This window comes from Adelges cooleyi, unplaced genomic scaffold (genome assembly GCF_023614345.1).
Source record: "Adelges cooleyi isolate 19-005CV unplaced genomic scaffold, UGA_ACOO_1.1 ACOO_flye_CR_arks_rails_tigmint_CR_PRNA_167, whole genome shotgun sequence".
Lineage (NCBI taxonomy): Eukaryota > Metazoa > Arthropoda > Insecta > Hemiptera > Adelgidae > Adelges > Adelges cooleyi.
The window spans coordinates 2,789,124-2,806,855 of NW_026095824.1; the positions used below are offsets into that span (position 1 = coordinate 2,789,124).

The 17,732-nt window shown below is 28.3% G+C and overlaps 1 protein-coding gene across 1 annotated transcript; it reads right to left on the bottom strand.

Annotated features, from left to right (window-relative positions):
* Nucleotides 1-8,163: 8,163 nt before the first annotated feature.
* LOC126832767 (uncharacterized) lies at nt 8,164-11,493 on the bottom strand. The gene is made up of 5 exons (XM_050563691.1): nt 11,411-11,493; nt 10,236-10,289; nt 9,409-9,483; nt 9,129-9,237; nt 8,164-8,518 (listed from the first exon to the last, which is right to left on the bottom strand). The coding sequence occupies exons 2-5, from the start codon at nt 10,278-10,280 to the stop codon at nt 8,253-8,255; spliced, it is 495 nt and encodes a 164-aa protein (XP_050419648.1). The 5' UTR covers nt 10,281-10,289; nt 11,411-11,493; the 3' UTR covers nt 8,164-8,252.
* Nucleotides 11,494-17,732: the final 6,239 nt, after the last annotated feature.

Sequence of the window (17,732 nt, forward strand, 5' to 3'; positions counted from 1 at the left end):
CCCGCCGCATCTAAAACTAAATACGAATATTTTTATATGGAATATTTTGCATAATATATACAGAGTGAGTGTATGAAACATTCAGGATGTTTTAAGAGTACAAAAAAAAGGTTATTCAATTTTTTTTTATTAATTAAAATTTTTTTTAAATTGAACTCGTATCTCATAAAAAAAAATTGTTTATTTAACGAAAAAAATAATTTCAGATTTGTAATGAGGAGAATATTTTTGTTGAATTGATGTGTTACGTGATTTTTTATTATCTGGCCACACATACGTCATCGAGTGACCACCGAGTGGCCGGCATGTGACCAAAACTAACATATGGCATGTAACACATCATTTTGGGCTAGAATTTCATTCTCAACCCAGCGTTGTACTTAGAATTATTTTATAGTAGATGATCTAGAAAAAACTTAAGCCCTTATGGTTATATGTAATAAAATAATAATAAAAACACTTAACCATAAAAATGATATACATACTCTCCGGAGAACGCATAGAACCTGTGGGCCCGAAATAAAACGATAAGGACGGAGATCGGGGGGCCAAACAGTGCATGAGATTACAATATGAGCTAAAAAAACTAGCTGGAGGTTTATTATTATTTTATTGCATATAACCATAAGTTTTTTCTAGACCATTTACTGTAAAATAATTCTAAGTACACCACTGAGTTGAGAATGAAATTCTAGCCCAAAATGATGTGCTACATGCCGTATGTTAGTTTTGGTCACATGACCACCTGTGGACGTGTGTGTGGCCAGATAAGAAAAAATCATGTAACATATGAATTCAACAAAAATTGTCTCCTGATTACAAATCTGAAATTATTTTTTTCGTTAAATAAACAATTTTTTTAATGAGATTACGAGTTCAATTAAAAAAAAAAAAATTGAATAACTTTTTTTTGTACTCTTAAAGCATCCCGAATGCCTCGTACACAGAGTGTAATGTAAAGTAGAACCTTACATTTAGTAGGTTACTACTACCTAAGCTTCGAGTATAGTGTATAAATCTTTTTGAGCCTTCATAAGCTCTGTTCTTTTGATTTTCACAATTCCTTCGAACACTTTCATGGTGTGCGGTTGCTCCTCCAGTATAGGCCCAAATATTTGCATGGCCTCGTCTTGTACCTCATTATTAGGGTATGCATATATCGTGGACAGAGCGTCCGTGAATTTAATACTTACTTCAATGTCTTTTGTATGAAGCTGTTGGGCTAGCGAAAAAGCCGTAGCCAACAATTGTCTTTGCTCGGCTAAAAAGCTCGTCCGGATCGATTGTTTCTTCGCGTCTCGACGTTTTTCTCTTAGGTGTTTCTTGAAATCTGGGTGATTCCTTCTGGTATGGTCGAAGTATATACAGTAGCCCACCGCGCACATCACGGGCACCGCTACCAACAGGCATGAACTTAGAACTTTGTTGAACATTGTGCGTGTAAAATAAAGTTTTTACTAAAGAAAACAAAAAAAGTAAGATTTCTACGTTTCTTAAGAAATACCGAAAGTGCTATGAAGTGTTAGTTGTATACAGCGTTGACTAGCGACCGTCCCGGTTTGTGAAATATTATAGAGCCAGAGATTTTATCATTTTCAATTACCTAATATAATTACTCCTATAGAGTTTACCCCGGAACAATTTATGGACATGTCCTTATAATATGACACTGCGTCAAACCCCAAAATGTTATTATCCCCCTCCGTCTGCCCGGTAAAGTTTTAAAAGTTTTAATTTTATTTTTTGTTTGTACATACAATCCAAAAATCCTACCTAACCGATCGATGACGACATTGTAAAAGCCGAAAAGGAACTAAAATTTAATTTTTGCATTAGTGTGGATACGGTTAGGGTTGATCGTCCGTCTATATTATTATTTATTGGCGTTTTTACCCAAATTTCTCAATTAAAACTATTTTCAAATACCTATTGACTGTTGATTGGCACTTACGTGAATCAAGCTAGACATTTACAAGGGTAATTTCCCCCTTGTTTTGTGGGGGTTTTCTAAATAAAAACAAACACATGTGTTCGAACTTTACCAATCCGTTGTAGAAATAATTTACAAGATCAATAGTTAATTGGTTTGTGTAACAAAAAAAAAATATATATATATAATATATACTGTAACAAAAAAAATATACATAAAATTAATTAGGAAGGGTAATCCTGTTACCAACAGGTCCCCATAAAAATTTGAAAAATGTATTGATCCGTTAAAATTGAATCCAATCCAAATGGAAAATCATAATTATAATTAGCAAAATGTCAATGAACATAATATAATATGGTCGCTCTTGTAGAAACACTTCAAGTAAATCATCTGTTCGATGAGAGGGAGTGGCTGAAAGGGTGGGAAAGAGTGCAGAGAGGGAGGCGGCGACAGATACAGAAGGGGAAAAGTAGGTGGGTTTTGTATGCTTAGCTAAGGGTGAACACGATAGGTAATATTTAGTGTGGATTCAAGCGGCATTTTCCCTAATTTCTAAACCCAGTTTTAGTTTTTAACATTTTTTTTATTTTTGCTTGGATATTATTTTAGTCACGTTTGCTAAACAATACGGCCGCCATTTACATTTCTATCACGAAAAGGCTCAATTGCACAGCTTAAGCCAAACCTAAACACACACGATTTTATTAGTACATCACACTGTACGTCCGTCCTAGTCAAAAATCTTGTACGCACGGGTCTTTAACATAAGATGTATGTACAATGTACATCTTTGTATCTGGTGCTCGTCGGCAGGCAAGCAACAAAGAAATAATACAAGCGTTAAATATTATCCACCGATTGCCAAAAATATAATAATTTATGCGCGTTGGCCTGTCGAGTGAGGTTTTTCTAACTCTCATATCTCTGCTTCCTCTTATGATGAGCGTTTGAAATTTGAAACATAGATTTGGCTTAGGGGACTTAGAACGCTGTACAAAATTAACCCTTTAATATTATGCCATTTCAAAAAGGTAAAACTTTAAAGTTTGCATTTTTTTTACTGGCTCACTGATCATTAAAACGATAAGGCACTTTTCTATAGATATGTGATATTTGGGAAAAAAGTAGTTCTTTTGGTGTAAGTAAAGGAAAAAATCTTAAAATTGCAATGTTATCAAAATCAGTGCCGTTTGAGAGAGGGTAGTTATAGTACATCATATTTTATCGATCATCGAGTACAGAATAATTTAATAATCCTAATAATATCATTGAACTCAGTCTATATTCTATACTAGTGTTAATTTTCGTCAGTAAAATATAAATAATCTACCACCACTGTTGTGGCACGACCTGAGTATAAAAAAAAAATAGCAAGTGCCCAACAAAAAGCTAACCGTGAAAAAAAGGCCAAGTTCAATGCCTAAAAGTGAGCCTATCAAAGTAGTAATATCTACATTGTGGCAAATTCTGTCGTATGCCTCATTCAGAAACCTGTTCAGTCAGACCATCCGGCAGTCACTGGCCGTGGAATGGTCCTACTCCTTATCACTTGCTTAATACAAAAGGAACATCAATTAAATCTAACAACCACAGGTTTAAGCCTGAACCAAATTCCAAAAATAGTGTCCTATTTGCCCAATTGTCTCTTCGACGGCTCTCGCACCAGAGCAGTAGCCAATGAGCTACTAGCAATCGGCAATAAGTGATAATATTGCCAGTTAATTACTTACTATTACTTACCGATTGCTGGTTGCTCATTGCCTATACTGCTCTTTTGTGATAGCCGCCTTATTGTAGAGACACAGCATATACCCCATGTATGGTCATTTATTTTAAATTCATCATAGGACAATAACTATGAAAATAGTATAACTGAGATATTATTTAAAATTTAACAAATAAAAATAAAGACAAACACTTTTGTTTTTGCTTAGAAAACTTCAAAGGAACATTATTAGCTACCAAAAATTTGGTAATAACTAATACCGATATAATAATAAAAAAAAATAATGAATACATATTCAAAATGAAAAAAATATGTTTCCCATCATTCATTTTAAAATAAGTTTAGATTTTAAAACAAAATATGTTGCTAATTTAAAAATTGTTTAATGTAATGAATTCCTACCGAATATACAATATAGAATGAAATATATTATATTTAATATGTTTTTATTTTTTATTTTAGGGCCATAAGTTCGCCAAGGTAAAATAATCAAAACATTTTAATCGAAATATATTTTAAGTGATGAGATCCAAATGGATATTATAAGTCACCTTTTTAAACATGTTATAAAAATTAAATTGTTTAACCTTACCTTTACAATAAGGTTTTGCTACAACATAATTTATTTAACCAAAAGTACCACTGAGATAAACAATTTGTATTATCTGTTGATGCTTATTTGTAAATACAGAACCTCAATTTAAAACTTTCTAACTTTGCTGGTTTATACTGTGCTTGGTTTGGACTGCACTGGCTTGAAAATACTAACTACCGATTTGCATCGAAGCGTTTTTTCGAAAGTGATTTTATCACTTTCAGATTTCAAAATTCCTGTAAACCTGTGACCTCTCCGTCCCCACTATGCTCTGACCTTACTGTACTGGTTTTTTACCCATACACTTACACCATCATCAGGTATAAAATGTATACTTGTTTTATTAGGTAAGACAAGTATTTTTGTCAATCAATATATAAAAACGAAATAATTAATTTAAAGTCCTCGGAGTACCCAAAAAAAATTGAAAAATACACTATGGCCGTAGTCAGTTTTCAAGTTGCTATGTGTGAGTGAATTAAAAGTCAACAGATAATTAAAAATTGTCCATTTTATATTGCTAATTATATATTTGGAAACCATGGCGGTAAATACTTATGGGCAGACCTTAATCGTGTTCACATTAATACTAAAAATTAATTTTCAAGCATATAATTGTCATTAGGTACAATGTTTTTATTGGTATTTGTATTTGTACTTACCCAATTACTAGTAATTACTTTATGCTACTAGTAAATACACTTAATTTATAACGTCAACGGATGATTTTAATATCAACGAAATTGCTCGGTAGGTATTATAAAATTTAATTAAAACGCAGTGCATTATTGACGTGCCAGCTCTATGACTGATTGATCTATGCCAACTATATCCTAAACCACCCAAATGTCGGTTAGTTGGTCTTGGTTATGACCAAGGACCACGTGAAGTGTGTGTAAGCTATAAGCAAAACAAAAATATCTCACCTACAATCTCATTAACGAAGTGAGATGTTTGATTTATGTCTGTAGTCAATTTTTTTATAAGTGCTTTTATTAAATAAAAAATATCACAGCACAATTATCATTATGATTAATTATTATATGTTTAAACAGAGAATAACTTCTCATAATCTGTTCCCGTGCCGTGAGTTCTTTTTTGTCAACACTATTCAAACCGACCATCGTAACGCGTATGAAACAAAATAAGTAAATACATTTAAGTAAATTAGTAAATCTTCCAAATATACAAAGTCGGTCCAACTAAGACTATGTGCAATTTAAGGGTATAAAACATTTCTCGTTGCACTGGCTTAATAAAAACTTGTTCCAACAAAAATCTGGTTATTTCAGGCACATTAAGGGGTACAATGAACTTTTAGTTAAAATAACTAAATAACAACATTTTCCCGCAAACATATAGTTGGGGCTTGGGCCAATTATTTATTTAGTTCTTCCAACTAGAAATTTATCGTGTGCCTATATTATCCCAAAGTTTAGGTAGGATCCAAGTCTTTAAAATGATTTACAACTAATTGTTTTGGAAACCATTATGTGTCGAATAACATTTAAATTTATATAATGTACATTATTTAACAAATGTTATTCAAACTATGTAGAAACAGATTTATTAAAGTATGACGCAAAGGGCAATGTTATTTGTTCATGTTTCTAAAAAACACCATTGCCGGAAAACAAATTTCGATAACAAAAAACAATTTGGGTTAGCGTTGTATGAAATTAATGTCCAATATTTCAAATATTTCTGATATTTTTCGAACCAAATAAATCAAAATGTTAAATATACTCGTATTATTAAACAAAGCTTCAAGTCAGAAAATCTTTGATGAATACGTTTCTTATATATTTGGCACAATATGTACCTTGTGTTACCTATACACATAAGTAATTAAGTAACTCTTCCAAAAATACCATGTTGGTCCAACTAAAACTAAGGTTAATATAAGGGCACATTATATTTTTAGTTAGACTGTCTTAATAAAAATTTGGTTTAACTAGTTATTATAGAGCTAAGATAAATATCTAGTGGAAATTATTAAATACAATTTATTTGCAGTAAACTTTTAGTTGGGCCAATTATTTATTTAGTTATTCCAACTAGAAATGTATTGTGTTAGACCAATAATGTATTTTTTATTTTCGTAGCATTTAGTTAAACATTTATAATAAATCAATTTGAATCCTATTATGTCGAAAAAAATTTAATTGGATATAATATACATTATATCCATGTAACTATAAATATACATTTAAGTAATTAAGTATTTTTTCTAAAACTACAAAGTTGTTCCATCAAATTATTTGTTAATTATAAGATCACAATACATTTCTAGTTCAAATAACTAAATAAATATTATTCCTGTTAATTTTTCGAAAGAAAAAAGTCAAAAATGTTAAACATATTATGCAGAGCTTTAAATCGGAAAATCATTGATGAATAAATTTCTTATAAAGAAACCCGTTCAAATAACAAAATATATTGGGCACAAGATGTAACTTGTGTTACCTATAAATTTAAATAATTAGGTAACTTTTCTTATTACAGGGTTAAGGGGTAAAATGAATTTTAAGTTAAAATAACTAAATAAATGTTGTTCCTGTTAACATTTAGTTGGGCCAGTCATTTATTTAATTCTCCTAACTCGAAATGAATTGTGTTCCTATACTTTCCCATAGTTTAAGAAGGCCCAACTATTTTTTTTTTTTTGGTGTAGGAGAGTATTGAAAAAAAAAACAGTAAAATTTATGAAATTTATTTTATGTTAAACTTAAATCAGTCATTCATTAAGGATAAGACATTTTTTTTTTTTTTAATAATTCTATTTTTAGATTCCTATTTTAAAACTTTTACAATTAATTTATTAATATATGGTTACATACCATTTCTAGTTGGACTTTATCGATAAAAACTTGGTCCGACTAATATTTGGTTATTATAGGAATTAGGAGTACAGTATATGTGTTATTGAAATAACTAAATAAAAGTTGTTCCTCTAAACATTGAGTTTGGCCAATTATGTATTTAGTTCTTTCAACAAGAAATTAATAGTGTACCTATGTTAACTATATTTTAAGTTGGTCTAAATATGTATTTTTTCTGTGTAGGAGGCTGGTATAAAAATCAATAGTAAAAATTAATGAAATAAATGAAATGTAGAAAAATAACGTGCACGTTTATTGTGTTTTAATAATTAAAAAAAAATAGTCATTAGAAATACATAACTACATCTGAAAGTGATTTTATTACAAACAATTCGCCCTGACGCGAATCTATAGGTGTCACTTGAGTAGTTTTTAAATTCTGTTTTTTCTGACATTTTTTTTTTTTTTTAGGTAAATTAAATTATCCCAAACCTGAAATTTCGACTGTTGGCGAAGAAATTCGTTGAAAATATTATTCCAAATAATGCTCAGGTTTGAACTATAGCCAAACTAAGCCCCTCGTACCCAGTATGCTGTATACATATTTGTGATCATTACTATAATCTTGAAATCGAACGGTTACAGAATTATTTTATTACTTGAATTCGACACGAAACGCGCCTGGTTGAAAAATGTTTAGGCAATTTATCTACACGAAAGAGTGTTTTTCTACATTTTATAACATTATAAAATATAGTTATAGTTAACTATATTTTTAGTTAAAAAATAAAAAAGGTCAGGCGACCAAAATGATTGAAATAATGAATTTAATTATGGAACGACTCGAGTGTTTTGTTTTTTTTTTTGTCTTTAAACAAAAATCGTCATAAGAAGTAATTTAAAGGTGGCGACGACCCAATTTAATGAATAATTTAGAAAATAAAGAGAAATCTATTGTATTGCAAACCGAGGAAAAAATGTTGCAAAATGTGGAAAGTAGTACATGAATTGATGTATTTTTATAGATTTAGTACATAATGAAATAACACGGGACGTGATATAATATAGAAAAATAATTAAACATCAATTTGAAATATATATTATGGTTTATTTGTAAAACGAATATTACAAATTCAACGGGACGAAACAAACGCAATAATAATTATTGTACAACTTCTATAAATCTTTACATTTCTCAGCCAATTCGCTTTCCAAGTCTGCTATGAAGAACTCAACGACGGTATTTATATTTTTCGTCACGTTCTCCGGTTTTCCGTCGAAAAAACTGCCAAGAATGCCCGCCGTGTACACTTTTGGTTTGTCCAAAGTTTCAGATTTCAACGAATCGTATAAGTATTTGCGAGCATCTTCTTTTCGTTTGTACAAGCTTATTGCGTTTAGACCGGCCGCCTCGTAAAATGCGAATTGGTCTCCCCAGGCTCCTAAAATTGGTTTATTATTTAAAATTTAAATTGATTCCCCGAAGCTTATGTACAAATTGCTAAACAGAAAACCAATTCACATGGTCGAAATTTATTAAAACCAGTTTTTTCTTAAATATCGCCTATACAAAACTCCTTCAAAAAAGGACCGCGTGCAATCTATGACGATGCAGATGCTCTATGGGTACAACAAATGGTATTCATTTTTTATTTTTTTTATTTTAAAAGTATTTAAAAGTAGAACTCATATATCTCGTTGAAAAAGGGGCCTTACGAAAATTATTAAAGATTTTCGTCATGCGACACACTTCATTTTGGGTTAGATTAATTTTGAATTGTTTTAAATTTAATATTTTAGATGCCTAGAAAATGTAAAAAAAAATCAATTCTCGACAGTAGACTAGAGACAAAATTACATTTTTACCAGAAAAATGCTACTAATTTCTAAAATGTTCAATATAAAATAGTTCCGTTGAGAATAAAATCCCAGCTACAACAATTACCTGATAACAAATTGGATATTTTAACGTAAAGTCTCTTTTCTCTTTCCATAGTGAAAATATATATATATATATATAATATAAACCGAAATATTGTTTAAAATACTCACTTGTTTTTATTGAACCTTTATTTAAGTGATAGGAAGAAATATTGCTTCCAAGTTTTGTTACACATTTGGGCATTTTGGCGGGACGATCACAGGTGTGCTTGCCGAGAAACTAAAAGGCACACATAATAATTGTACTGTTAAAATCATAATATAATTCTGGACGAATAGTTTTATACGTTTGAACAACACCACAAAGTTAGTGTACGTTTTGTCTTATATAGAATATATAAGATGGCCGTAAAGAGATTAATTTATTGAGATTTTTACTAATTTAAATTACATATTTCAGATTAGTCCAGGTTTTTGATGATGATCCGTCTTCGGTTGCTGGCGGGGGCGCAGCATTAAATGAAATCTGAAAAATAAACATCTTATTTTAATATGAGAATTTATATAAGATAATATATTTATTTGTTTACAATGTATTTGGAGTGGTTTTAAGGGTTCAACTCCCTCTAAGTGATATTTTTTTCACATCTAAATTGTTTTTTTTTTTACAATTAATGAACTTCTCTAAGAAAACATCTGTAATCCTATTTTCTGAACTAAACACTAGCTACGCATATTATTTATAAATTGTGATTTGAACTTCATCAAGCCCCATATAGGTCTATCAGTATTACTATTTAAGAACGCTGAAATAATACTTCTATAATCCTACTATCCTAATTACTATATACTGTGCTGGTTTCTAAAATAACTAAAAAAATATTATTTTCATCGCCCAAATTTAGAGTTCATTTTTAAAAGGTTGTGCAGATTTTTGATTGCTTTTTTATGTAAAAACATTGGGTTTTTATATTGAAAAAAATTGCAAATTTAGTTTATTTAATTACATGAAACAGTAATTGGAAACTTTAAGTAAAATAGCCAATGAGAACTTTTATAGAATTGAAATTGGAAATAGTTTTATACATTTCAACAATATTACAAAATTAATAGTTGTTTTGTATTTTATAGAGTGTAAATTGTCCATAATATAAATTATGAATTTTTCTATGCAAAAATGTACGAAAAACAATATATATTTTGTGGTAGGTATAAAAGAAAGGACCAAAATAATTATGATCAATGAAATAGTTTTGTCCAAAATCTATATTTACTTACAATAAGACCGGAAAAATATACTGCAAATAAAATGTTTGACTTCATCGTAGATACCTAAAACAATAAAAACGGTATATTTTTGATAAATATAATTATGTCATCGACCAAATATATTGGTTAGCATACTGGTAATAAATTATTAATTTTAAAAAGCAAATGATGCATTATCACCTAATGGAAAAATAAATATTACAGAACAATACTGTTTTAAACACTGTCAAATATAAATCACATATTGTAAACCTCATTGTAATAATTGGTTTTTTTTTCAATTTTTTTTTTACTTTATTTGACTTCACTAAATCATTGTAGTCAAGTCAATGGCCGGAGTTGTCGAGGAATTATATGATTTCAATAAAAAATATTTATATTTACTCAGCAAAGAGCATTCCATATTGGATTTTATTTGTTTCTAACTTCACCTAAATCCGTTTAAAACCATGTCTAGAGAATTTAAACGGGATCTTTTTCATATTATATAATTTTCTTACTAAGAATAACTTTAAATGTTTTACTTACTTCTTTTCATAAAATTTAACTTAAAATATTTGTAATTAATATAAAAAAAAATTAAAAAAATTTCATTGTAAAAGTAATAGTATCATACTGGTTATCGACAAGTCATAATGTTTGGTAAATTATGACTTGTCCATAACCAGTATAATATAATTACTTTTACATAAAAAAAAGGTGTGATTGATTCGCTTTAAATTTAAAAACTGAACAATCCTAATCGTATCGACCAGTCAACATTTCTATTCAATTATTTTTTAATTCAAAACTTTCAAAAATAATAGGTGTACGATAAAAAAAATTTCAAAAGTTGATAGCGCTTTAAATAATACCAAAAAACCAAAAAATTGGATACTTTCACAATTTCAAATGGTAACGTTTCATACAAATATAAAATCAAAAATAATTTCCCGAGAAATTTAACTTAATTGCTTTTAAAATTATTTAAGCTACCACCTTTCCTCGCTCAAAAAGTTTTTAAGGGAAATGCCAAATTATAAGTATGTTTTGAAAAAATAAATACATATATATATATAAATATGTTAACTTGAGTTTTAATGGTTTTATATTGGAAATACCAAAAAAAAAAAAAAAAATGACCATTAAAACTTCAAGCAAAACGTACCACTGTCTCGCAAAGAATAATTTTAAATTTTACTTACCTTTGTGTGTTCGTTAAACTTAACTCATAGAAGCTCAAAAAACACTTAGATTTTAAGCGTTTGGGTTGTCTTTTTATAGTTAGATTTGCGCCTCTTCGTACGTCATATTTTCTTAGATCACGTGCAATGCTCTATTTGTTTTTATTGTGTTTACAACAAATAAATATGCTTCTTCGTGTTGATTCAATTGTTATACCATCCACCAATTTGTCTGGACGGTTTAATGCGGTTCTCACGACATTGTGACACGTCTAAAGAAAAATAATTACATTTTTCATAATAAGTCTAATCTTTAATGGACAACGCAATCAAGCAATTAAGGTAACTTGTTGAATATGTAAAAACATAAAAGTGTAATATGATACCCACATTTGTGTGTAATTTTTAACATTGCAACAGTCAAACAAGTTTTCCACGTAAAACACAATAATGAAACTATACAAAAAATTATGTAAAAATACTTTATATAATGTAAGAAAATGACCTATGTGGTAAACATAAGATTTCACCATTGATTATAGATAGTAATTTAACTAGAAATTCAAATGGAAGAAATAAAAATAATAACGATTAGACATGCATTGGTCCATTGCTGCATGGTCTTAAGGGATGAAGTAACATATAACAATATGTTGTACTGTTGAAGCTATTCAATTATAATTTTAATGATCTATGTATGTAGGTAGTGTTACTATTAATATGTATTTGAATAATTTTTTATTAGTTTCATAGATAAATTTTAACAGTTAGATTAAGTGTTTTTATTTCTACTGCCCAAATTAGCTCTGAAATTTGTTTTCAATTTCTTGGGTAATTCAACAGATTAGCAACAGTCGTTTTGGAAAACTTGTTTTGTATGTTTATGTAGAATAATAATAAAGTTGCGCAAAAATACTTTATACTATATAAGAAAATGTAACTTTTAAAGATAATATTCTATCAGACATTATTTGTGTTATGTGTCATTTTGTTTACATAAAAATATAACATTATTACATCAAAAATGTATATTATGACACTGTTTGGACTTTTCTTGTTTGCATAATTAAAATTGATTGCATGATATTGTTACAAGTATAATAGCAAATACAAATTTGTATTAAGACCACTAAAATTATAATACCTATGTCTTTTGTTTTAGTTGACACATTTTCCATTATTGTGTTCATAATTTCCCATCTCATAATATATTAGTTTAATTCATCATTCATTTTTTTTAATTTGTTGCAACTAAGAAAATAGTTTTAATATACATTTTCCATAAAATCAAAATTAATATACTGTTAATGAAAATTATAAATGTTTACACAGGGACAATTTAATAAAATAATAATTTGAGTGTCCTAACGTACAAAATAGTTATTCGCTATAATTATTGTAACGCAGTTCGAACATTTGAACACACAAAACAAAATGATAAAACAAATAAAGTTAAAAAAAGAAACACTTGTTTCGATAATCAATAAACCAGTATTTTTAGCGCATTAAATATAGAAGCGCATTAAATAGCGTTCTATGTATAACCATATTCCTTATGTACTTAGATTTTTAAATAGCAGACCCCGTTTATTTTGGGATGAGCATGCAATTGTTGAAAATAAGTTTATTAAGATACATTTTACAAATTCAATTTGTATAGTTTTACTTTATTTTTATACGGAAAACATGTTAAATTTCGGTCATGTCTTGTTTTATTAATTGTGTTTCCAAAGTGTTTGGACTTTTCTTGTTTGGATATTTAAATTTGCTTGCACGACAGTACCATAGTAAATTTGTTAGCAATGTTAGCGTTGGCAACACTGGTCCAGCAGTGATTGCAGTGACAAAATTGCATTGTTCTTTTAAAACAAGTTTATTTCATTTTAATATTTTATAAAAACCAATAACGCTAATAATCAAAAAAAAATGTTTTTTTACATACACAATAATATGTCTTCTATATTTTCAAGTAGGTGCAACATAGACTTGTTAACAAAATTGCGTTCAAATCTTAATCTTCTTTTTTTGTTGTGATGAGTAGTACTAATTTATATTAAAAAAGTAGTATAACGGCCCTTTTTTTTAGGTGGATGATTTAAATTTTGAATTCAGCGACCCCCAAAATCATATAATATGACATTTTTCAATGTTTTTTGCACGCAGGTGTGCATGTGCATTTTTGTATAATACAAATTATACAATAACATATTATATAGATGTACGACATGTGTGAGGACAGTGGGGATGAAATGAAAATTATCTCGCATAAGTTAATACATTTTAACCATTTGTCAAATATTTCACTTCAATTTATACGTTTTAAAGGCCACTGTACTCAAATTGAAATTCTGTAAAAAAAAATTAGAAACGGAGGAAATAAATTTTAAATATTCATAACTTTACTATATTTACATTTTGTTATTAGAATTCATATTCATTTTGTTAGTTTGAAAACAATATTAGTGATTAAACTTTATTTATTAATTATTAAAAAAAAAAAATTATAACTGTAAAACACACTATTACTTTGGTAGTGTTAAAAATGTATACTGTGTACAAACCAAAATGTCATGAAATTAAAAAATAATTCTAAGTATATGCTTGAGATCTAGTTTGAATGAGTAAAAACGTGTGACTTTTTAAATACACTCATATATTTGTATTCATTTATAAAAAAAAAATAGTGTACTTTTGTAGCTACATATTTTTTACACATATTAATAGTTGTAAACACTTATATATATATATATATATATAAATAGTGCACAAAAGAAATTAAAAAATGAGTTATAATCTTGATTTAAATATATCAATATCAAATTTTGTTTCATTCCAATTATCATACTTACTTCTTTTTTAAATTCAAGAAAATAATATAGATTCTAAAATAAAAACAAGTTATTTTAGTGTTTATCATGACACTAAAATTCCACACGGATATGATAATGTTTTAATTATATTAATTTTTTTATTATAATATTAACTATTAAAATATTATACATAATTTTCACAACGGCGTTTTGTATAGGCAATTCTGGTACATTCATGTATTCGGGTATCTTGTTAAAATAAATAATTATTTTTAAAACTATATTATATTAGACAAATTAAAACGGAGTTCAAACGCGTTCTTTCTGTGTTTATCGCTTGACTGAAATTCCACACGGATATGATAATATTTTATTTATAATAAAATGTTGATCATATTAACTAATTATAATATTTAAAATATCTTTCTAATACGGCGTTCTGCACAGGAAATTCTGGTACGTATATTTGTAATTTATTTGTATGTTTTTTATCATATTATATTATTATATTATTTTAATGTAAACTTGGCTTTTTCATTAACCAAACTAATTTTGTAAAGTTATCATAACACAAATGCCGTATTTGAAATGTAATATAATATGTTATAATATAAATATTGGTATAAACACTAGTCTTGAACTTCAGTCCAATTTTCCGACCTGAATTTCAACAACTGTGTCAACTTGACTTTCAGCAACTTAAATATATAGCAATAGGTACATTAATTGTTAACATTCGCGACAAAGATGCCTCAATTAAGATCGTCGCGCCGTGACGTACACTGACTTCTAAACACCCTGGCATTGCTGTTTGCCTATACGCAACGCCGTAAATTCGATAATGCCACTTGCAGACGGAAACGCACAAAATCTATCAACGACATCATTACAAAGTCATTGCAAGCTGATAATAAAATTAAAATAATAATAATAAAATTAAAAATCAGTTAAGCTATCAGAATATATCATACTGTCAATCATCTCAATCAATATTTGTTGTAGTTGTTGTATTAAGTAATATAAATTTTGGCTTCGCTAACGTTTAGAGTTGATGAAAAAAAAATAATAAAACATGAAAATATAGTAGAATATAATATTAAATAAACATATTACAAACTAATCGTGTTAAACAGAGAAATCATATTTTGCTGAAAACCATTCATCTAAAATCTTGGGAATTGCATATCTCGATAATAGACCTCTTAAGGTTTCATTTAACTGTAAATTTCTCACCAATTCCATTATTGCCATGTATACATCAGTTATATTGAAATCGTCTGGGAATAATTTTGTTTTTTAGTGGGCTAACCTGATTATCGTGATGGCTGATGGTTAAGATTTCTGAGCAAAATAACAGGCGCATTATCTGGTGCACCTCGATTGTCTGTAAATTTAGTTATGTTTTACAATAATTAAAATATAATAAATAGTCGGTACTAAAATAATAATAGTATAATAATAAAGTACCAAATAGCAACCGAAAGTTATAGAATTACATGTATATACATTACATTTTTTTTTAAAAATTGTTGTATACCTATTAATATAAAAACTGATATTTTAATATGGTTACCTATTATTTAATGAACAAAATGTAATTGTCAATGGTCACTGTTATGAAATTGCATATCCACGGTGATGAACCATTTACAGTCTTCAAATACTGGGTAAAAAAAAAATCAGTCTGAATAAAACATTTCTGGTAAATGATTGAATAAACTTGGACGCTTAGATCATGTTTACTGTGGACCATTAAATAAAAATAAAAAATTATCGAAAAATAGGTAAAATCTACTTAAGTTTACTAAAGTACATCCTAACTGGGATTGTTTAAACATACTTGTTTCTATTTATGTGTGCATAAACAAGGAAAATGTACTTATATATATATATATATAGATACTTATTAAGGGCTCACACCACTATAGACGTTAAGGCCGACAAATGTGTACAATTTCCAGCAATATAGTTTTAAGTACTTTCCATCGTTACAACCTATATGGTATATGTTCATACCTATTAATTAACTACTTTCAATATTTATGATATTACATTATACAACCACCGTAATTAAATTTAACGACTGACCACAGTGGTCATCGTGGTTAAAACTATATGAAATGTATTATTTTTACTAATTGTCCTACATTGTCCCGTGTTCGATTATTAGCTTGTACTATTGTAAAAACGTTGATGAAAACTCCACTGTAAAACGCACATTTTCCTTTAGGAAAACATCATCTTATGTTTCGATTTATGTGTAAATAAATATACATTAATACTTAAGTCATCACACGATGATGACTAATTATAAAATAGAAGAAGGATGCCCTCGAAGCGATTATACAACCACCCGTGTACTTTCTAATATCTTATATTCGATAATTAAGATATTAAGTCGTTTAAGAATCAAAATTAGGACAATATACACTTTCTATCTGTGTTAATAATTAAACTCGGTTCCATGACAACCAAATATCCGCCGGGCTTTTGTTTTTATTTAATAATAACAATAATATACTGTTACAGTTAATCGTATCAAACATACATTATTATTGCACTTGAACCGAGCTCGGATGTGTTAAATAATGTGCAATTATATTTGTGTAAAAAACTTAATATTGGTCCTGGCTGTATTTTTTTCTCTTTTTTTGGGCCGCTCAAATTTTAAACGTTGGTTATTTTTTTATTACTTCAAAAAACATATCACACACACACACAGAGTAGTGTCGAAGTGTAGTAGGTAATAGAAACTCAACGATTGGCGATGATAGTCTATTATGATACGATTTAACAATAGAACCGAAATGACAAAATTTTTCAAATACCATTCTACTTTTTCGAAATATCCAAGTTATATACAATATACAGGGTGATTCATTAAGGATAAGACACTCGTTTTCTGGTACACATTGTACTATATTTTTCAATATTTTGAAAATTTTTATCACCAATCCTGGAAGGCCAATAAGGGGGATTTTTGAAATGGCAACATATGTTTTTAATTACATACATTTGTAGACAAAAAATAAAAAAATATTTTACCGTTTGAATTTTCATTTATTTGTTCATTTGTTATGACTTTATAAAAATTTGATTATTTTACTGTATTTGTTAATATTTTCAATCGTTACTACAAAGACGAGTAGTTTTATTACACGCATAAAAATAATTTGATAAAGTGGGTATGTAAAACCAACCTGTGTACCTGTGTTGGAATAGGTACTCTGTAGATAAGAACCGTGTTTGTCTATGATTATTTCAAAGTCTTTTATACCAGTGACTTTTTTTTTGTTAGAGTGTTATCGCCAAATGGACAATGCGAACATAAATATGAACCATGTCTTTTGGAAAACCGAAGAAGCATGATAATTATTAAGAGAAAATCTAGTATCTCAACAAAGTCATAGCTAATGAACAAATAAACGAAAATTCAAACGGTAAAATATTTTTTTATTTTTTGTCTACAAATGTATGTAATTAAAAACATACGTTGCCATTTAAAAAAAAAAAAAAAAACTAAAATCCCCCTT

What these genes read in the sequence shown, in the direction of transcription:
- LOC126832767 (XM_050563691.1), bottom strand. Translation starts at nt 10,280, where the DNA reads ATGAAGTCAAACATTTTATTTGCAGTATATTTTTCCGGTCTTATT. An exon ending in CCTGGACTAATCTGAAATAT is followed by an intron (nt 9,238 to 9,408) that starts GTAATTTAAATT and finishes TGTGCCTTTTAG; the next exon opens with TTTCTCGGCAAGCACACCTG. An exon ending in TAAAGGTTCAATAAAAACAA is followed by an intron (nt 8,519 to 9,128) that starts GTGAGTATTTTA and finishes AACCAATTTTAG; the next exon opens with GAGCCTGGGGAGACCAATTC.